Source organism: Myotis daubentonii, chromosome 14 (genome assembly GCF_963259705.1).
Source record: "Myotis daubentonii chromosome 14, mMyoDau2.1, whole genome shotgun sequence".
Lineage (NCBI taxonomy): Eukaryota > Metazoa > Chordata > Mammalia > Chiroptera > Vespertilionidae > Myotis > Myotis daubentonii.
The window spans coordinates 47,396,485-47,419,989 of record NC_081853.1 but is presented as its reverse complement, the minus strand read 5'-3'; the positions used below and the strand labels follow the sequence as shown (position 1 = coordinate 47,419,989).

The 23,505-nt window shown below is 41.6% G+C and overlaps 1 protein-coding gene and 1 long non-coding RNA gene across 3 annotated transcripts in view; one reads left to right on the top strand and one right to left on the bottom strand.

The window, feature by feature from the left end:
* The window catches only part of FBXL2 (F-box and leucine rich repeat protein 2), a 54,021-nt gene extending 33,842 nt beyond the window's left edge, over window positions 1-20,179 (bottom strand). For both annotated transcript variants that reach the window (XR_009448577.1, XM_059664172.1), the window contains exons 1-2: window positions 20,096-20,179; window positions 14,052-14,113 (exon numbers count right to left, since the gene is read on the bottom strand). Coding sequence is in view for 1 of the 2 variants with exons in the window: in XM_059664172.1 (XP_059520155.1) it covers window positions 14,052-14,113; window positions 20,096-20,098 (65 nt within the window). In the remaining variant the exon portion in view is untranslated. The remainder of the gene's footprint in view (window positions 1-14,051; window positions 14,114-20,095) is intronic.
* Window positions 582-22,691, top strand: LOC132215652 (uncharacterized). Its single transcript, XR_009448578.1, has 4 exons — window positions 582-1,060; window positions 3,133-3,301; window positions 12,578-12,697; window positions 22,322-22,691. It is a non-coding gene; the product is annotated as an uncharacterized LOC132215652 (long non-coding RNA).
* The last annotated feature ends 814 nt before the right edge of the window (window positions 22,692-23,505 follow it).

Sequence of the window (23,505 nt, the reverse complement as noted above, 5' to 3'; positions counted from 1 at the left end):
CATGAGAGTTAAAGTCAATAGGCCTTGAAGCCTCAGAACCACGCAGACCCTTCACACTCCAAAGCTCATGTTTTTAACAACTGTGGAATCTTGATCAACTCATTCAACCTTGGAGCCTCCGATTTTTCACCTATAAAATGAAGATGATTAAAACTGTTCTACCTACTTCAAGAGATTATTTTGAGTATCAAGTGATGTTTTTGAAATTGCTACAGTGTACTCAAGAAACATTCCTTTTCCCCCAAAAATAATAATCAAGAGCAAATGTTAGACTGAAGGGGTGATACACACTGAGAACAATTTCTTAAAATAAATAAATAAACAAACAGAAATATCAACAGTTTCTCTCAACTGGAAGCAGAACCTTAACAGAACTTTAGGAAAATGTGGAGAACTTTATCACATGCACATCACTGGTTCTGCTGTAGGTTAAGAATGGCAGTAAGCCCCAGAATATGATGACTTTTGGCATTACCTTAGATCAGCTTGGATAACAAAAAGTGATGCCAGGCCCTCCCCACACTCTTCAAAGAACTACCTACTTAGAGTAACATCCCCAAAGATGAAAACATAGGCTCAGTTTTATTGTGCAAATGACTGGTCTTGGAAGTGTGGACACAGAAAATAATTTTTTCCCTAAAGCTCACAAAGCCTGTGTTCATACATCAGTGAAAACAACTGTTCTTTAAGCAAATGTTAAATTTGTTTTGTATTGTTTTAGTAATGTTATATAAAAGGAAAGAAAGCCTTAAGTTCCATGAGTCTTCTTTTAAGGGCATCTCCAAAGAACTCAACTATGAGACAAACGTGTACATTAACTTGAACTGCTGAGATGAGGAGGTTCTGAAATGAAACCACCACTTTTTCTCCCTACAGACTCTAACCCCATCAGAACTACACGAGGCAAAGGCTCAGATTTTCTGGAAGGAAATGGATGGAACCTCATATGAACTCTCACACAACAGTACTTATGAGCTGGCACTAAGAGAATTTACCCTTCAGAAATGTTTCCACAAGTAGGGCCACTATCTACACTTGTTATCTGAATGTGAGAGCTGAGGTATGTTAGAGGGAGATTTAACTTTTCTCTGTGCATCTTTTTACTGTGTCACTTGCTAAAACTATCAAGCATTTTAATTTAAAATCCAATAAAGAAAAGATTAAAGAAAGAAAATGACTCCAGAAGAGCAAAACTAGCCTCACATGGATGGACAGTCTCTCCTTGGTTTGGACCCTCCATATTTTGTTAAAATATATTTTATTGATTTTTTACAGAACAGGAAGGGAGAGGGATAGAGAGTTAGAAACATCAATGACAGAGAAACATTGATCAGCTGCCTCCTGCACACTCGCCACTGGGGATGTGCCCGCAACCAAGGTACATGCCCTTGACCGGAATCGAACCTGGACCCTTGAGTCCGCAGGCCGACGCTCTATCCACTGAGCCAAACCGGTTAGGGCAGGACCCTCCATATTTTTAAGGGAAGTCAAAGCTAAGTTAATTAGTTCATTATTAAAATTGTCATCATTACATTTTCTGATAAAGAATAGTTTATGGCTTGGTTCCAATTATCCTATTACTAATTCATGAATTGAGGTTTCATCATAAATACTGAGCACTAAATAGTAATTAAAACACATCCTGAAAGGAAATCAGCCAGCTTCTGACTAAATTTATTTAAAAGGCATTTTAACAACAGAGTCCAAAGGAAAGAGCAATGACTTCGTGCAAATGCAGGAGTGGAACAACGATGAATCCACTGCTGCCATAATGCTAGTGATTAATTAAAGTATCCATAATCGAGTTCCTAGAGAACGAAAAATTTAATTTTTTAAATATAAGTGGATTGATGGGAAGGTGAAACTTTCCATAGTTAGATAATAAGCATGGAGCTGGAGAGGAGAGATCGGCAAAGTCAACAATGGACAGGAAATCCAGATAGACTGTATTAAGATTGAATCAAATTACAACAAAGGATGAAGAAAGTAACTCTGAAATTTAATAACGAGGTGTGTGTGTGTGTGTGTGTTTGTGTATAATCAATTTCAGAGAGGAAGGGAGAGGGAGAGAGAGAAACATCAATGATGAGAGAGAATCATTGACCGGCTGCTTCCTGCACGCCCCCTACTGGGGATCGAACCCACAACCCGGTCATGTACCCTTGACCAGAATCAAACCCAGGACCCTTCAATCCACAGGCCGACGCTCTATCCACTGAGCCAAACCAGCTAGAGCTTAATAAAAGTCCTTTGAGAAATAAACAGTGAACGTAGTAAGAGGCTGGAGCACAGCACATAGGAACAGTTCTGAATGAGAAATGGGAAACAAAATATTCATGAAGATGAGGGACACCTGACCCTACAGGAGAGCGCAGGGGAGATCAGCACCAAAAGGACCAGCCACAGGGACAAAACCCAGTAAACGGAAGACATCAGCACATCCTCTTCGTACCTTTCAAACTTTTCAAAAATGGTTTTAGTTGGAATATTCTGATACACACAAAAGACTACATGACACTCTGTAGTCCCGAATAATAAAATTGCATGAATCACCACTCAACCTTGAAAACTAGACCATTCCCCGCATCACTGCACCTACTTTGTGTCCCTCCCTCACTTCCTTTCTCCGCCTCAACCAGTCAATGCGCATGTGATTTGTTCCTTGTGCTTAACAGTTTTATCACAATGTATACATTCCTAAGCAGTAGACCATGTAGTTTTTTGCTTGATTTTTAATCTTATAAAAACAATACATGCTGTATATAGACTTTTGCAGCTAGCTTTCTTCCACTCAGCATCATGACTAAGATTTGCCCATGCCATTCTGTGAGACCGCAGTACATTTCTCTACACATTTATAATTCACATCACACACTATGTATCACATTATATTTATCATATTCCACATACCAGTTAATGAGTATGTGGTTGTTTCCATTGTTTTTGGTATTATGAATAGTGTTCCTATAGACATTTTTATACATGTCACTGGGGGTACGTCTACAGGAGCTTCTTAGGGCATACCCAGAAGTCGCAACGCTCAGTCACAGAATGTGCCAATATTCAACTTCATGGGATGACAATTGTTTCCTGGATACACACCTACACTTCATTTCTCCGCTACCCCTGCAGGTACATGAGGCACATAACTGAGAGCCAGCCATGGGAAGTGAGCTGCTGGCGGGAAGCTGTGGTTGAAGACAGCAGAGCTTCCTTCAGCCGGGTCCCCAATAACTGCAGAGAGCAACTGACAGCTTCACCCCCCCACCCCACACCCCCAATTCTATCAAATGAGCAATAAGTACACTTGTGTTGTGTTGAAGACATTAGATGTATATTAGATATGTATGCCACATGAGTCTACTCTAACTACACTAATACAGAAATACCTTGAGTGGGGTGCTTCCAAAACAAAAGTCACATCTGCCTAGTGGCTGACAGCACGGGAAACATGTATCAGAGCTGGAAACAGGAATACATATCTCCCAGAAAGACGCTTGTATATTTATACCTAAGAAGTTGATTGACTGATTGATTGATTGATTTTGCTGCTTCTTAAGATTCCTTGTCTTTAACTTTTGACACCTTAACTATAATGTGCCTTGATGTGGGTCTCTTTGGGTTCATACTATTTTGAACTCTCTGGGCTTTCTGGATCTGGGTTTCCTTTTCCTCCCCCAGGTTAGGGGATTTTTTACTCTGTTATGGAACATAAAATCCAGGACAAACACCAGAAATTATCAAATGCTTTAAGGATCTATAAGCACACTCAAGAGGGAGAGAAGATGGCCCTGAACTTAGGGAAAGCTTTAGGTTCAATTAGGTGAAGAAAAGATAGGCAAAAGAGAGAGATTATCAACAGGTAGAAAGAACATGGGAGAGAGCAAGTTAGAAAATGACACTTTCAGGGATGGGAAATAAATCAGTTGCCAGAATATGCAAGGAAGTTGGAAAAGAGTGAGAGGTGAGACAGAATAAGAGTTAAGAAGTAGTGAGAACCAAGATGGCGGCATAGGTTAACGCCGGAGTTTGCTGCTTTGAACAACTACTTCAAAAGTGAAACCAAAAAACGGAAGGGACATCACCCAGAACCACAGGAACGCTGGCTGAGTGGAAGTCCTACAACTAGGAGGAAAGAGAAACGCACACGGACACTCAGAGGAGGCGTAGTGCTGAAGTCAAATTCTGAGGTGCGGAGTGCGCGGAGCGGGCTGGCGGCGGAGGGCGCGGTTGTTGTTTTCAATCGGGAGGGAGTCGCAGACTCTGAGCACCAGATCCGGGCGAGTCTTTAGGGACCCAGACTCAAACGGGAGAAGCGGGACTGTCTGGCTTCGGTCAGAGCGAGTGCAGCTTTCTCTCCGAGCTTTGCAGCGGGTGCTGGGACTCAGAGAGGCAGAGCCCCTGGGGACAGGACTGAGAGCCGCCATAACTGCTTGTTGATCCTGTGCGACCCGCCCCGCCCAAGCCCTGCACAGAGGCATTTGCCAGATAGCCTCAGGCAAAGGCTAGATTAGCACCTCCCTAGAGGACAGAAGTTCTCTCACTGCTGACACAGCTGATTCTCATAGCCACTTGGCCTGGAGGTCAAACCCTCCCTGGAATTAGCTACAACAATCAAGATTTAACTATAAGACTGCGAACAAAGACCACTAGGGGGTGCACCAAGGAAGCATAACAAAATGCGGAGACAAAGAAACAGGACAAAATTGTCAATGGAAGATATAGAGTTCAGAACCACACTTTTAAGGTCTCTCAAGAACTGTTTAGAAGCTGCCGATAAACTTAATGAGATCTACATGAAAACTAATAAGACCCTCGATCTTATATTGGGGAACCAACTAGAAATTAAGCATACACGGACTGATATAACGAATATTATACAGACGCCCGACAGCAGACCAGAGGAGCGCAAGAATCAAGGCAATGATTTGAAATGCGAGGAAGCAAAAAACATCCAACCGGAAAAGCAAAATGAAAAAAGAATCCAAAAATGCGAGGATAGTGTAAGGAGCCTCTGGGACAGCTTCAAGTGTACCAACATCAGAATTATAGGGGTGCCAGAAGATGAGAGAGAGCAAGATATTGAAAACCTATTTGAAGAAATAATGACAGAAAACTTCCCCCACCTGGTGAAAGAAATGGACTTACAGGTCCAAGAAGCGTGGAGAACCCCAAACAAAAGGAATCCAAAGAGGACCACACCAAGACACATCATAATTAAAATGCCAAGAGCAAAAGATAAAGAGAGAATCTTAAAAACAGCAAGAGAAAGAAACTCAATTACCTACAAGGGAATACCTATACGACTGTCAGCTGATTTCTCAACAGAAACTTTGCAGGCCAGAAGGGAGTGGCAAGAAATATTCAAAGTGATGAATAGCAAGAACCTACAACCAAGATTACTTTATCCAGCAAAGCTATCATTCAGAATTGAAGGTCAGATAAAGAGCTTCACAGATAAGGAAAAGCTAAAGGAGTTCATCACCACCAAACCAGGATTATATGAAATGCTGAAAGGTATCCTTTAAGAAGAGGAAGAGGAAGAAAAAGGTAAAGATACAAATTATGAACAACAAATATGCATCTATCAACAAGTGAATCTAAGAATCAAGTGAATAAATAATCTGATGAACAGAATGAACTGTTGATTATAATAGAATCAGGGACATAGAAAGGGAATGGACTGACTATTCTTGGGGGGGAAAGGGGTGTGGGAGATGCGGGAAGAGACTGGACAAAAATCGTGCACCTATGGATGAGGACAGTGGGTGGGGAGTGAGGGCAGAGGGTGGGGCGGGAACTGGGAGGAGGGGAGTTATGGGGGGGAAAAAAAAAGAGGAACAAATGTAATAATCTGAACAATAAAGATTTAATTAAAAAAAAAAGAGTTAAGAAGTAAATAGTTCTGGGAGAATAATTCAAGCCATAACAATTTAGAAAATCATAATAATCACAGTTTTAATAAAAATATTAGCTTTGTTCATTAAAACCCCAAATTGCCCTCTTCTAAAGATTATTAAATTGGGACACTATATAGAAAATTGGATGAAGAAAAAATACAGAAAATTCAGTAATATTAAAAACAAGAAAAAGGGGAGAAAGGAACTACAAATCAGTAATAACCCAATAGGCAAAAACATAAACATGCATTTTACAGCAGAGGAAAATACGTGTGACCAGTGAACATATAGACAGATGCTCAACATTCCTAGAATTCAGGAAAATTCAAATCAAGAGAACAATGAGATACTATTCTACACTTAAGACATGTAACAACACTAAATGTTGGAAAGGATGGCACATCTTATCAATGTAAACGGACAGGACCACTTTAGAAATACAATTTAATATTACTATATGAAGTTAAATACTTGTATAGCCTATGACCCTCAGCAATTCTACTACGAGAGAAGCTTGTATATTTGTACCAGGAGACATCTGCAAAGATGTTGACAGGAGCCAAACAAAGCAACATGGATCACTGTGAGTAACATAATTTTGAGTGAAAACCGTGTTTCAGAAGATATACTTTTTTTTTTATAAAGTTAAGCGTAAGTAAATATGTTGTAGGTTCCTGATAATATGAGCATGATGGTGAGGAGAGAGAAAGGGCAATGGATGGATCAATGATGAACTGTAGCATTAACCAAGAATTAGAAGTAATCCAATTTAACTACAGCTTTTTTTTTTAATATATTTTATTGATTTTTTACAGAGAGGAAGGGAGAGAGATAGAGAGCCAGAAACATCGATGAGAGAGAAACATCGATCAGCTGCCTCCTGCACATCTCCCACTGGGGATGTGCCCGCAACCCAGGTACATGCCCTTGACCGGAATCGAACCTGGGACCCCTCAGCCCACAGGCCGACGCTCTAGCCACTGAGCCAAACCGGTTTTGGCTAACTACAGCTTTTTAAAAAGTTGTAGTAATCATCCCTGTATATACTAGTACATCTTTGCTAATACATCTGTTAGCAAATTCCTAGAAATGGAATTTGTGAAAATGTACATTGAGCACTTAGAATTTCCCCCCCCCCATGACCCCACAGAATAGTTACATACATATTCCCACCTCTAAAGTGCCTAGAGCCAGGGGTGGGCAAACTTTTTGACTCGAGGGCCACAATGGGTTCTTAAACTGGACCGGAGGGCCGGAACAAAAGCATGGATGGAGTGTTTGTGTGAACTAATATAAATTCAAAGTAAACATCATTACATAAAAGGGTACGGTCTTTTTTTTTTTTTTTTTCAGTTTTATTCATTTCAAACGGGCCGGATCCAGCCCGCGGGCCGTAGTTTGCCCACGGCTGGCCTAGAGTATCTGTCTCCTACCTCTTTGCCAAAACCTGGTATCAACAAACTTTGGTTTTTGCCAGTCAGATAAGCAATATTCATTATTTTGATTTATAATTTATACTTAAATATGGGCCTGACTGAGCATCTTTTTATCAGCCATTTTATTTCTTTCTTTGTTCATACGTCTTCAAACTCTTTTTCTAAGAGTTAATCCACTTTCATTATTTTTTTAAAATATATTTTATTGATTTTTTTTTTTACAGAGAGCAAGGGAGAGGGATAGAGAGTTAGAAACATCGATGAAAGAGAAACATCAATCAGCTGCCTCCTGCACACCCCCTACTGGGGATGTGCCCGCAACCAAGGTACATGCCCTTGACTGGAATCGAACCTGGGACCTTACAGTCCACAGGCTGATGCTCTATCCACTGAGCTAAACTGGTTAGGCCACTTTTATTATTAACTAGAGGCCCGGTGCACAAAATTCATGCACAGGGCGGGAGGGGGTACCCTCAGCCTGGCCTGTGCCCTCTTGCAGTCTGAGACCCCTCAAGGGATGTCCGCCTGCTGGCTTAGGCGGACATCCCTCTCACAGTCCAGGATCCCTTGCTCCTTACCACTCGCCTGCTCGCTGCTCCTTAGCGCTGCTGCAGAGGCAGGAGGGCTCCTGCCACCGCCACTGCACTCGCCAGCTGTAAGCCCAGCTTCTGGCTGAGCGGCGCTACCCCTGTGGGAGTGCACTGACCACCAGAGGGCAGCTCCTGCATTGAGTGTCTGCTTGGTGGTCAGTGCGCATCATAGCGACCGGTTGTACTGGTCATTCTGCCATAAGGATCGCTTAAGCTTTTATTATATAGACTAGAGGCCCGGGGGCATGACATTCATGCACTGGGGGGGAGGGGAGGTCCCTCAGCCCAGCCTGCACCCTCTTGCAGTCTGGGACACCTTGGGGGATGTCTGCCCCTGGTGGTCAGTGCATGTCACTGGCCGTTCTGCTGTTTGGTTGCTTTGCATATTAGGGTTTTATTATATAGGAAAATTTTAAGAATTTTTGCTTTATATATTGAAGAACATAACCCTTGCTTATAATGCATATTCCAGTTATTTCACCCACTACTGTGCTATTTATCTTTGCCACATTTTACTATTCACAGAGTCAAATTTACCAATCTTTTCAGTTGTAACTACTGAACACAGAGTTTTTAAGTTAACAGATCTCTAACATAACATAATCTCCACAGATTCTTCCTATCTGGAGAGTTATATTGGTGTTTCATGCCATCTCAGTGTAGATTTTAAAAAAATCCAAATCATCAGAGTTTTAATGTATAAGCATCACCCCAACCCAGACTGAAGAAATTTTGCTGTTGACATGATCTGGACTTAATTGTCAACCCTAAAATAGTTTATAATAGTATACAGAGGTAATTAAAAGAATGGGCCTTTAAGCTTCTGTATCTGATTCAACACATTAATTCAGTCTTGTATTGGCTTTATGCAAGGCAAATACAACTATGAAAATGAATGAACAACAACAACAACAAAACACACCTCGTTAACAAAAAAGGAAAATCCGCATAGATGCTCAAACTTGAAATTGCAGTAGGTACCCCCAAAAAGCATCTTACCTGTTCAGCTGTCTTGGAATATATATAAGGTATCACAGACAGCAAGAGGTGGAGGTACCAGTCCTTGAAAAAGTCCATGGAGTGCTAAACCCAACCAGCAGGCAAGGACACCCACTCAATGATGCCCCAAACAGGAATGAGTCCTTCACCGCACTGCTCCCCAAGGTCCCCAAATTACACATAAGCACTGGGCTGTAACTTAATGATTGCAACAAAACCCACAATTATTTTTGCCCAGAATTTAGAATTGGCTTCTAAATTTTAGAAAAGGAAAATTTGGAAATTTATGCGCCAGTCATTTTATAATTTTCCCTGGCAAACTAGTAAGCTGGCAAATTAGATGTAATTGTGTAGTTGATTTCATTTGCCCAGAATTATTAGGCTCAGCAATCCTCTTTGGGACAATCAAACCTTCCTTCCTCAAGCCAACAAACACTATTAGTGCTTAATTATGTCATGTATCTACATACATTTAAAAAGGGAAGAAAATGATATAAAAAATGGCGATTTAAGTTTTTAAAAATGTCTCTAAAAAGAGATTTATTTAATTATTGTACATAACAAGAGCTTTGTCTTCTTAAAATGTTTAAAAATATTTACTCCCAATAAATCCTACACAAATATAAAAGTATCTATTTATTCATGTAGCACTCCCTATGTCTTGTGAAGTAGTACATGTTTTTATTTCATCATTAACATCTGAAAGCAACCGCAATAGAAGTAAAAACTTAAGGTCAAATTAATATTAAAATTTATAATGTGAGTTGGGGTCAATGTTTGACTCACATAAGACTCCTTTTCTCAAAAGAGGAATAATGGTTCCTTCCAAGACTGCCTTGTTTATAATGCAAAATAATTATCAGCTGTCATGACACCGCCACCAATAAGCCCTAGTAGATGTCGGTTTCCTACAAGATAGTAGCATGCCCTTTCCACTGAGACTGAGCCAGTCCAGGCCGGTGAAGCACTGGGCTACACTAACTTACGTAATGACCAGGTTCTCCACTGAGGCACTGTTAGCAGTAGCACAGGCTAAGGTCCACATCAGGACAGCCTGCTCTTATCAGTTGTTTGCCTTAAAACTGACCACACTATCAAACAGCACTAAGTATTCAGGCATCCAAGATGTATATTAATAACAATAAGCTAACACTTAGTTAACATTTATTAAATGCCAGGTGCTCTAACAGCTAGCAACAATCCCATAAGATAAGAAATATTACTATTGCTGTTTTATTTTATTTATTTCTTTATTTATTTTTGGTTAATCCTCACCCAAGGATATTTTTCCATTGACTTTTAGGGAGAGTGGAAGAGAGAGGGAAAGACAGAGAGAAACATTGATTGGTTGCCTCCTGCACATGCCCCAACCAGGGCCCGGGCCAGAGAGAAGCCTGCAACCAGGTACGTGCCCTTGACCAGAATCAAACCCAGGACCCTTTGGTCCCCAGGCTGATGCTCTATCCATTGAGCCAAACCGGCTAGGGCACTATTGCTGTTTTAAACACGTGGAAAATTACTGCCCAAAGAATTAAGTTACTTTGTGGTCACAACTAGTAAATGGAGAAAGCTGAAATCTCAACCAAGTCTGGCCCCAAAAGTAATATAAACAATAATGATGAAGACAAGCATATGTAATAACAACACAACTCACTAATGGATATGTAGATAACAACAAATTAATTATCCCTATTGTTATAAGCATTACAAAACTGACTCCCAAGGAAGAGTGAAATGACAGGCTGCATGGTTGACCTGTGTGAGAGTGAAGGGTAGAGAGGAGAACCTGAATACCTTCCATTTATGAGTGAAAGCCGGGTAGAAAAAGCAAAATTACAAAAACGTGTTAAATAACAAACTGAAAATGGGTGGTAGAAGAAATCTGTGAGTTAATAACACTGAGTTGTGTGAAAACTAGCAAGAAGATGATCTGATGAAAAAAACTCACAGATTTTTCTGAGTGATTTGAAGTAACATAAATAGATGAAGAAAAGCACATAATCCCAGGTTGTGCTTGTGAATGGTTCCAAAAAGGAAGCTGCGGCTTCACTTGATGTGCCCAGTGATGGAAGCTGGTAGAGAATCTAAGAGGGTGGTAACAGATGCAGTCAAAAATGGCAGAAAAGAAAATGACCTCAGCTACAAGCAAGATTCTCAGGTCAAAGAATCACACCTATTGCTGAAGTAAGAAATGCCGGTGAGCAGGAATTCAACAAGAACAGGAACCACAGCCTGCAAGGTCACAGAGAAGCCTACAACAGGAAGCCAAAACATAAGCCTAGAACAAACCAGCATGAAGGCATCATTTAACTGAGCAAAAATAACCAACACTTAAGCTCGCGAGGCGGAGACCACTGCACGCGCTCACGTGATATCTGGAAGAGGATGGCTTCTTTGGTAACAGGCTCAAAGCCTTCAGAAGTTTGCTCAGAAAGGTTAGCTAGGCAAGGGGAGAGCTACTATTGCTTGTAATGGAAAGTCTGAGAGTAAAATGGCAGAAATGACTTAAAGGCCAATAAAAATTAAAACACCGTGATTGGCTAGAGTTAGTTTTGAGACTCATGAGCCAGAGAAGACCTGTATGGCAGCACTTGACAACTTAAATCCCCCCGAGAGACTCCAAAATAAGAACACAAGTGAATAGATACGTTATGTATATTTGCTCTCAAATGGCAATTAAAAAAAAAAGATCTGTGTATGAGTCTTGTGGGGCATAATTCAAAAACTGTAACTCCAGGATTCTTAACAGCTGGCTCCATCATGGGTCTTTAAAAGAACTACAAGTTCTAAAACAGCAGTTCAGAAATCACCCTAGCACAGAAAGTAATATAATTCCCTTCCCCTTTATGAAATATATTTTTATTGATTTCAAAGAGGAAGAGAAAGGGAGAGAGAAACATCAATGATGAGAATCACTGATCAGCTGCCTCCTGCATGCCCGCCACTGAGGATTGACCCCCACAACCTGGGCATGTGCCCTGGACCGGAAATCGAACCGTGATCCCCTGGTTCATAGGTCAATGTTCAACCACTGAGCAACACCAGCCAGGCAATATAATTCCCCCTTTTTTGGGGGAGGTCAATAGATAGAAACTGTTCCATGACTGAGTACAGTGTAAAAGCTAAACCTACCAGAAGGGAAAGCATACTAAGTTAGCAGCCTTGAGTCACCGACAGCAGCAGCGCTCACGAGTGGAGTTTAATCACACCCCATGAATGACTAAGATGGGTCAGCCTGGAGCTGGTTATGATTCCTCAGAGTAAAAATGACATATTCGTATTACAGTTTGATGTCTGTGCTACATGTGCACACCGGGAACGAAACACTGGACAATACTAGGGGACACCGTCCATTTTGTAGTCTGTTGTGGATGGCATCCCTATGGTTGTCTACCAACAGCCTGCCCACCCTAACCCAGCCATACTGGTTCTAGCGGCATTTGGCGCTAAACCGAGACCTTGCAGGTTTATATGATAAACATATCATTCCTTCCTTGTTACCACTTGCTTAACTTTAAAATGCCCTAAAATGCCAAAAATATTGTCTGACCCAAACAACTATTTGTATTATTGAAATAAAAGATAGTTGGTGCATTTTTCACATGATCCTGTCATGAGTTAATTCTCCTTTTTATTAACAGAATAGAGTGAGCTCATGACAACAGTGACAAACAACACCTGCTGACTAATGAGACACCCTCGGAAGCCCCAGAAACGTGACCACCACCACAGAGAAGCTAAGTCCTCACTCCGTTTCTGACGGACAGCAGAGGTTAGTCATCTGCGGCATTTACAGTGACTCTGTGATGAACTCCAATATGTAAACAGAATTCATACTCATTCCCCAGAAGTTAAAGTGAGATTTAGCACCACCAGGGAATGGAGTCATCTGGGCAGTCTCTTACTGTGCGTCAGCATTTCCCAAAATTTTTTCCATGGAATATTAAGAGGGTGCCATGGCGAGTTTAAAATGCCACAGCTGCCGAAACCGGTTTGGCTCAGTGGATAGAGCGTCAGCCTGCGGACTGAAAGGTCCCAGGTTCGATTCCGGTCAAGGGCATGTACCTGGGTTGCGGGCACACCCCCAGTAGGAGATGTGCAGGAGGCAGCTGATCGATGTTTCTCTCTCATCGATGTTTCTAGCTCTCTATCTCTCTCCCTTCCTCTCTGTAAAAAATCAATAAAATATATTTTAAAAAATAAAATAAAATAAAATAAAATAAAATAAAATGCCACAGCTATCCATTGTGGGAGCATTGCTATGCCTATTGGCTTATTAAGGCTCTGAGAAGTCATGCAGTAAAGAAATTGGTTTTGTTAACCTAGTGTATCCCATACTTATTTGTTCACAAAACCTGGTTTTTCGTTTTGTTTGGTGGAACATCAAAGATATGAGAAGAGTCTGGGAAATGCTACTCAAAGATCACCATGGATATATGTATTAATAACTAAAATGTAACAACCAAACTAAAATAATATTTATCTGAGGATTGCAGAGCACTAAAGGAAACTTTAGTGCAGGGTCAACAAACGTTGGCTGAGAGCTCTCCTTGGTAAAAATGACAAGGAAAATGCCATTTGCTACATATTCAGGGATGCCAGAAACAAAGGACAAAAAGCCTATTTCCTGTAGTACTCACTGTCACTTAGCACACACTTCTCATAAGATGGATAAAAACATTTCAATATTTGGGCTGAGAACATTTTAAATGCACAGTAAGAACAGAAGTGTACTTCTTTTAAAACCAATTTATCAGAAAACAACTAAATGTCTAGGACTTCAGGAGCTCAGAAGCTTAACAAAGTCTCTCCTCGTATTATGGACTACATTGGGATTATCTACTGATACCGAGACAATGGCACCTACTGAAGATTATTACAATACTTACCACATTACAAAAAGAATCCAGACCAATGCTATGTACATACTTAGTACATTCTGGATTAGACCAAGTAAAATTTAACAACAAGCTGAACAGCATTCTATAAAACAAAAACAAAAAGTCGGTTAGGCCAATTCTGGCTGTTTTTCTGTGCTACGGACTCACAGTGAGAAAGAAGGCTGTCTTGGAATTTGATGACGGAATCAAATCTGAATTCTTTATCTAAAGTTTATCTACATTTACCTTAAAAGAAGTTCTTTTGGTAACTTTTTGTTAATAAGGCCTTCATCATTATTTGAGAAAACCTAAAAGAAAAAAAAAAAAAAGGAAACCCGTTAGTGCTCCTCGATTTTTTTTTTTAAGTTACGTGTTTTTTAGATCAGAACAGCCCCAATTACTGTCCTACAGGTATGATACCAATTTCATGAAGCCACCACACTTCAATATTGATAGCTATAAGAACAGTTTATACCCTTTCACCATTTTTATAAAAATTGCAACATCCATTTCTATATACTACCTTGTATTGGAGGTTCTAACCAAGGTTATTAGGCAAGAAAATAAATAAAAGGCATCTTGTTGGAAAGGAAGAAGTAAAACAATCTCTGTTCACAGGTAACAATCTTGTATATAGATAATTCTAAAAAAAAAAAAAATCACAGAAAAGTCTATCAGAACTAATCAAGGAGTTCAGCAAGGTTGCAGGATACTATATAAAATATACAATATATTTACTATATTAAAAATAAATTATATTTCCATATATTAGCAATGAACCACCTGAAACTGACATTAAGAAAACAATCTCATTTACAACAGCATTAAAAAGAATAAAATACTTAAGAATAAATTTAACTAAAGAAGTGCAAGACAGCCCTAGCTGGTTTGGCTCAGTGGATAGAGTGTCAGCCTGTGGACTGAAGGGTCCCGGGTTCAATTCCAGTCAAGGGCACATGCCTGGGTTCCTGGCTCAATCCCCAGTAAGGGGCGTGCAGGAGGCAGCCAATCAACGATGCTCAAACATCATTGACGTTTCTATTTCTCTCTCCCTTCCTCTCTGAAATCATTTTTTTTTTTAAAAAGGGGAGGGAGGGGTGCAAGACATGTTGAAAACTTATATAAAACATTGTTGAGAGAAATTTAAAAAGACAAATATACTCACATCCCATGTTCACGAATTGGAAGATTTAATAGTGTTAAGTTAGCAACATTTCTCAAACTGATCCATAGATTTAATGAAATCTCTACTAAAATGCCAGCTGCCTTTTTATTGAAAAATTTAAAAGTTGATCCTAAAATCAATATGGAAATGCAAGAGAATAACCAAAATAAAGTCATGCATTGCCTAACGATGCTTGGGTCAATGAAGTACCACCTATACAACAGTGGTCCCATAAGATCAAATGGAACTGAAAAATTCCCATCACCCTAAGTGATATCACAGCCATCATAACATCATAGTGTGATGCATTACTCATGTCGTTTGTGGTGATGTTAGTGTACAGTGTTTATAAACTGTGGAGGAATTGGAACACTCATACACTACTGGTAGACCCATTTTGGAAAACAGTATGGCAGTTCCTCAAAGGTTAAACATAAAGTTACCATATGAACCAACAACTCCAACCACAGGCAACTACCTAAGAAATAAAAATGTGTCCATACAAAAACTTGTACATGGATGATCATAGCAGCATTATTCATAATAGCTAAAAAGTGGAAATAATCCAAATGTCCATCAGCTAATGAATAAAGTGTGGTATAGCTATACAAGGGAAAATTATTCACCAATCAAAAAGAATGAGGTACTAATATATACAACAGAAATGAGCCTTTGAAATATTATGTCACATGAAAGAAGACACAAACAAAAGGCCACATGTCGTATAATTCTGACTCCACAAAACCTTTCCCAGTGACTGCCCTGTTCCACTTCCTTAGACACCTCGGCTCCAGTCTCATCTCTTTCAGAGCCACTCCAGCGCTGGAAGTGGCAGTGCTGAGGTAGACAGGACAGGGTAGAGGTGAGACACCAAATGAGGGAGGGAAGGCAGAGGTCAAAGTGTAGTCCAACCCATGGCTGTCCATATCCGAGTTTTCATAGTCTGCGGGGACGGGGGTGGTCAAATAAAACCTGCAGGGTGTCATTAGACATTACAAATAGAGAATTCGTCATAAAATAAAAAAGAACTTGCTGGTTCAGCTGGTAAGACCCTGAGACTCCTAATCTTGGTGTAGTACATTTTTTAAGCCAGGCACTGGGCACATTCTTTAGTTTGGAGAGAAGCCATGGTATAATGGCTAAGAAGCCAGACTTTGAAGACCAGTTGAGTTCAAATCCTGGCTCTGCTACTGGCCAACTATTTGACCTTGGGCAAGTTGCCTAATCAATCTGAGAGTCTTAATGGGTATAATGTCAATCTTCTAGGGATATTGGAAGGATTAAATGAGATGTGAAGTAATCAGCCTAAAACTAGGCTAGTAGTGAAAGGCTCTATGAAAAAGAATTATTGTTACAATTAAGTACTAAAAGTTATGCTGCAATTCCAGTGCAGACAAAAGGGAGGCCAAGACTGTCAAGAGTAAAAAGAAAAAAATAAAAGAATAGAGAAACCTCTTCTTTTCACAGTCTATTAATACAGATCTCATTACACAAGCTCTCTTGACTACACGGCAAATAGACCAAAACTGTCCTTAGATGTCAGATACACTTTATTGTAAAGTTTCCCCTCCACCTTGTGCTTCCCAACACCAGCATAGAAAGGAAAGTGCCAAAACAGGGGCGAGTCCGAGAGAATAAATGAAATGGGAAGACTGTATGATCAAGTATTATGCAGTAACAAAAACTTAATGGCAATAAATATCCTAATGTACATTTTGACCCACATGAATTAAAATTTAAACCATTATTTGATGTCTTTTTGCAACAATTTTAGAACATACAACTCAAACAAATGTAAAAATTACTATTAGAAAAAAACTTGGAAAATAAAATTTTACTTTTTAAAAGTTTTTTTTAAAAAATATATTTTACTGATTCCTTACAGAGAGGAAGGGAGAGGGGCAGAGAGTTAGAAACATCGATGAGAGAGAAACATCGATCAGCTGCCTCCTGCACACCCTGTACTGGGGATGTGCCCGCAACCAAGGTACATGCCCTTGACCGGAATCGAACCCTTCAGTCCACAGGCGGACGCTCTATCCACTGAGCCAATCCGGTTAGGGCACATTTTAAAAGTTTTATCCCCCAAGTCTAAACGGCTTTATGTAAGACACTGGTCTTTGTGATTCACAAAAAGTAGGTGTCAATTCCTGAACACAAACTGAAATGACAGGAGGAATTTTCAATGCTATTACAGCCATGAATATGAACCCTAATCTAATAACCTGTCTTCATCAATTCCTCCTCATTTCATCTTTGTGAAAGAGGGGAGGGAGAGGGAAAAGAGGGGAAGGCTAGGCCAGGCTACTCTGTTCTGTAGCAGCTATTCCAGTGCCAAGAACAACAAAATACAAGTATTCGTAAGTGCTCAAAACATTAAAATCTAAATAAGAAAGAAAACTAATTTCCTAACATATATATGGCAAATATATTGTTGACCATATAATGATACACTATATATTACAGTATAATCTAGTGTTTCTATTAGCAGGTTCTGTGACAAAGTGCCTGATTTTGAAATCTGGCTCAATTTATCAGCTGGGTGACCTGGGCAAGTCACTTTACCTCTCTGTGCCTCAATTTCCTTGTCTCTAAAATGGGAAAATGATATCTTCCTCCATAGGGTTGTTGTGATGGTTAAATACGACATAGGTGCTTAGAAAACTATCTCACACGTAGAATATACAAAATAAATGTCAGCTGTTGTTATTTTTATAGAGGCAAGAGAAACAAGAGGCTTAACTGCAGAAAATTTCATAGAGACATAGTTAAAACAGAATTCCAAAATTCACATGCAAAATCCTTTATATCAACTTCTAAAGTTGTGTTGAAATGCAAGCATTTAATGAAGGGTAATGTTATAACCTTGAATACAGTTTTGGGGATCATATAGGCAGCCTCCTCCAGTCCCCTCCTATACCATTCATTTCCCACCTTCCTCGGAGCCCAGGCATCAGCTTCTCACTCAACGGAATCCCTTCCCTGAAATAAATTCCTAACGTTTAACAATACACAAAAAGCAAAGCATTTCTAAGTCTAGCAAAGCAACCACTAATATGCCACTACAGCAAAATGCTTTTATTTCAGTGTCAATAAGACTCCAAAATTCACTAGTCGAGGTGTACTGTGGTTCAGAATGGAATGGGCGGAGGAAGGAGAAGAAAAAGAAAATGGCCAATAGGAGGAATACGAGACTTTTCGGAAAGCTGTGGACATTAATTCCTGAATATGCCTCCTTTCTCCCTACTATATCTGTAAGGGCTTTTCTCGCATATCTTTCAATCTATGTATATAAAAGCCTAATATGCAAATTGTCCCCTCGACCCAGAGACCAGGAGTGTGATCGCTCGCTATGATGTGCGCTGACCACCAGGGGGCGGCGTTGAACGAAGGAAGGTCCTGGCCGGCCCTGATTGCTGGCCAGGCCTAGGGACCCTACCCGTGCCTGAATTTCATACACCGGGCCCCTAGTAACATATAAAAGTAAGTCACTGCTGGATTTAAAACACAAGAGTTTGGTAAAATTCATTTTCTGAAACTCTTTCTGGCTCCAGTAATTTGTCACATTAAAGCCGCTCAGCGTTAAAAAGAAACACAAAATAAAGACGTTGCTGTTAGTTGTGATTGATGTGCTTTTCCTGTTACCAACAAGCTGCTCACTTGGCAATTGTTTTCTCAGAGTCAATGAGGCATACAGACCATCCACCTTCTCTTCCTACTGTGCCTCTCCTTAGCAAGAAAAGCCAGAGCCCACCAGGGTTCCAAATGGTAGGCTTTCTCCCCAGAAAGCCAATGGGCACTTGAAAAGCACCCTGCATTCTCAGCTTATTCGTTCTTCCACTAATCTACACTAAATCACTGACGTTTAAAAAACAAACAAAACACCAAAACACTGTTTCTTAAAAATAGGCCTCTCCTTATTACCACCCCACCCCCTCAAACCAATACTCTACCCCAGTGGTTCTCAACCTGTGGGTCGCGACCCCTTTGGGGGTCGAACCACCCTTTCACAGGGGTCGCCTAAGACCATCGGAAAACACACATATAATCACATATTGTTTTTGTGATTAATCACTATGCTTTAATTATGTTCAATGTGTAACAATGAAATTACATCCTGCATATCAGATATTTATATTACGATTCATAACAGTAGCACAATTGCAGTTATGAAGTAGCAACGAAAATAATTTCATGGTTGGAGGTCACCACAACATGAGGAACTGTATGAAAGGGTCGCGGCATTAGGAAGGTTGAGAACCACCGCTCTACACCAAAGGTGTGTCCCCAAGCAGCGTCCTCTCCTCTCTTACAGCCTTGGGGGGGCCTCTGGGGAAAACACACCTGGGTCGGCAGTTTCCTGAATCCTGTCTCTTTAAGACCCCACCTCGGCCCTCCAGGCAGGTGCTCAGCAGCGAGCGGGCTCCGTGGGGGCCGGCGGGATGCCCACCCGAGTTACTGAACAGAGGATGGCTGCCGGCGCACAGCTACTCTTCATTAAACCCCTGCGGGTGGGCTCTCACCTAAACGCCGCCAGCTTAATGCCCCCATTTTTTTAAAAAGGAGGGGGAAATCTCCAAAATGACAAGTTTAAATGTCCCCGTACGAAAGAGAAAAAAACAACCTGCCAGAAGGATGAATCTGAAACACATGCACATTATTCTACTTTTTATCTATAACTGCAGAAACAAGACAGGCAGAAGCACGGAGCCTGCAAGAAATAGTGTTCGTATGAATATAGAGGATATTGATACATAGCCTTCTTTCTTTTTTTTTTTTGTAACCACACCCTCTCTGGGTGGCTTCCCAGGCAATGCAACGCCAAAATAGCGTCACGCTGTCCGGCGGTCCGCAGGGAGGAGGGGGTCCCAGCAGCGACCCAGACAGTCACGGGCAGAGAAAGCCGGGAAGCGGGCGCCAGGGCAGGCGGGCGTTCCGCGTCCTCCGGGCTCCCTTCCCCCGGGCCCGCCCAGCCCGGCACCCCGCGGCCCCACAGCCTCGCAGGCCGCGGCCCGGCCTCCCCGCGACCCCGCCGCCGCCCGCCGGGACCTCGCAGGCGGCCGCGCGGCGACCCAGCTCGGGCGGGGCCGGGCGGGCGGCGGGGCCGCGCGGGCCACACACTCACCATGGCCGGAGAGCCGCCAGCGCGCCCACAGCCCCGAGTCACACGGCGCCGGCAACGCCCGTTGTCCTGGTGACGCCAGCTGGGCGCCCCGCCCCGTCCCCAAGGTGGGCTCGGGAGCCTGCCATTGGCCGACGGCGAGCACGTGACGCCACAGGGTGGTGCCCTTAGGACCGCCCCCTCGCCCCCCGGGCCTGGACTCCTGGGCGGGGCCTCTTCGCCGTCCCTAGGTCGCACCTGGTCGGTCCATCACCACCTTGATATCCCTCACCTGACAGATAACCAAGCAGCAGGCGGCGTGATTCTTACGGAATTAAAAAGAAACACAAAAACAAATGTGTTCTCTATGCAAGAAACAGTTTACACAGGTAATACATGATTGCTGAAGACGTTTTAAGTGAACTGTAACGAGAATGAAAAAGAACAGAGCCATGCTAAATCCCAGCACCTGAGGTAACCACGGCTTACATTCCAGTTTATCTGCTTCCAAGCTCACAACGAAATATATGTTATATTACATTGCATTCTTTAAAATGGAAGCAAACCACATGGACTTTTATAATCTACTTTTTCAATTAAAAATCGTCATTGCATGTCAACTCATGGAATAGCATTGGGTGTGTACCCTAATTTATTAATTCGCAATTTGTTGGAGATATATATATATAATATGGTTGATGAGAACTTTAGATATCCTCAAACCCAGCCCATTAAGTCTGTGACAAAGAGACCTAACCAACAACTGATCTGACATCTCTCCTTGAATGTTTAATAGGCATCTCAAACTTAATAAAGCCCAAATTAGACTTTTGATCCAAGTTTCTTACTCACTTTCCAGTCTTCATCCTAGCAAACGTTCCCACTATCCCCTTGGCTGTTCGGGACAAAAACCTACGAATCATCCTGGAGTCTTTCCTTTCCTCACTCCTCACATCCAATCCATTAGCAAATATTCTTAAATAAATCCTGACTCTACCCATTTCTCACTATCTCCACATCACCACCATCATCTGTTGTGTACATGAGTCTCCGTGCCGCCTGCCTTCCCTCCTGCAGCCGACACAACAGGAATGTTTCAGGGTCTTCTCATGGCACTTAGAGAAAAGATCCAAACTCTCCCCATGATCCACAAGGTCCTCTATGATGGCGGCCTTGCCTACTGCGCTAACCTCATCTCCTACCACCCTCCCCTCACCCACTCCACACTAGCCGTATTCTTCCCCTGAGGTTCCTCAAACATGTCAAACACTTTCCCACTTAAGAGCCTCAGCAGCAACTCTTTCCTTTATTTGAAATATGCTTCCTCCAGAACTTCACACTGCCCATCCCTTGACTTGATACAAGTCAGTTATCTTCTCAAATGTCATCTTCACAGAAGTGTTCACTGACCACTCAGGCTGTCCTAAATATCGCAGGGTGTTTAGCACCATCCATGGCTTTACCCACTAGATGCCATCGGTGTACCTCCACTTGTGAAAACTAAAATGTCTCCAGGCGTTCCCAAATTTTACTGGAAAGGCAAAATGGCCTCAGTTGAGAGTCGCTGCCTAGGGTGAACAATGAGGAGCAGAATTGCTGATTTGTGTATCTTTAGATGTACTACGCAGAACCAAACTGTTTTCCAAAGAACCTGTGACAGAAGTGACATCATGGAATCAGCAGAGTAGGGAACTCTGCTAATTCCATGGCTCATGTTTCCGGGACAGCTTACAGGTACCAGGGAAAGCAATAAATATGGACCTCATTCTTAAACACTGTGGTCATGCATTTGACCTGTCTGGTGGTTCCCTAAGGGACCAGCACCGAGATTGACCTTTATTTTGCCCCTGTCAGATTGAAGTGGCTTTCTGGGTGGCGTTTGATGAAAGCACTTAAAGATATATGCTACTCATTGCTGTCTGGGGCAAGGAATGGAGGATGAGGCAAACAGGCAGGCCCAAAAGCCTGGGTATGATGAGGAAGGTTCTTGGGGGAATAAGAGCTGAGAAGGGCTCCTGAGCACACGGGGGAATCTGAAGTATGAAATGCATGCCCTCGGCCAGACACATGCTCAGAAAAGACCTGAGCGGATCTGAGATTTACATCTCTGGCTGATATTTGGATTCCACAATGAACAGGAGATGCAGGCTAAGGCAGAGTTGTAGTCAGTTTGGCTCAGCATTGAAGGAGTATCCTAGCTCAGAGCCAATATGCAAAGACTATAGGAGTTTTTTCTGTTTTTGTTTCCAGGCATTTAAGAAAATATCTTCCCATCACTAGCTGACTGCTGAGATAACACAACAGAGACTCTGGTGACCACACATGACAATCTTTGCAAAAGTACTATGGAAAAGTCACTAGATGGACAACTGCAGCCCTCAAGAATCAACAACCGAGAGCCCTGTGGAGGGAAAGAGAATCTATAGACATAGGAAGTAGATCAGCTCCATCATCCCAAAACACCCCACGCCTACCCCTAGCAACTACTATTTTTCATCCCTATAGCTTTGTTTTTTTTAAGAATATCATATAAGCCCTAACCGGTTTGGCTCAATGGATAGAGTGTCGGCCTGTGGACTGAAGGGTCCCAGGTTTGATTCCGGTCAAGGGCATGTACCTTGGTTTCAGGCACATCCCCAGTAGGAGGTGTGCAGGAGGCAACTGACTGATGTTTCTAACACTATCCCTCTCCCTTCTTCTCTGTAAAAAAAAAAATCAATAAAATACATTTTTAAAAATGAATACTCAGATTCATCTTAATTGATACTTCCGCCCTAGCTGGTTTGGCCAGTGGACAGAGCGTCGGCCCACAGACGGCAGGCTCCCAGCCTTGGTCAGGCATGCGTGCGAAAGGAAGGCAACAATTGATGTGTCTCTCTCTTTCCTTTATGGATTATTTTCCTTATATAAACGGAATCATAAAATGTATAGACTTTTGGATCTTTCATTTAGTAAAGTGCAATTGAGACTCAGCCATGTTGTTATGTGAACCAATAGTTCTTCCCTTTTCATTGCTGAGCAGTATTCTGTTGTATGGACATACCACATTTTGCCTATCTAGTCACCTGTTGTTGAACATCTGGGTTGTTTCCAGTTTGGGGAAATTTTGAATAAAGCTGCTATGGGCATTCACATACTGATTTTTGTGTGCACATTGATTTTTAACTCATTTGGATAGATAACCAGGACTGGGATTTCTGGGTTACAGGGAGAAATCATTCAATATGTCCTCATTAAGCCTGATGTTAGCTGTATATTTTTTGTAGGTGTCTTTATTGAGTTAAGGAACTTGCCTTTTATTCCTAATTTGCCGGGACTCTTTTGCTGTTGCTTTTGTGCCTTGTTTTACTGACTATACAGGAGTGGGCAAAAGTGGATTTACAGTTATAATACAAAGACATAATATAGTAATTAAGAAATAAAAATAATACAAA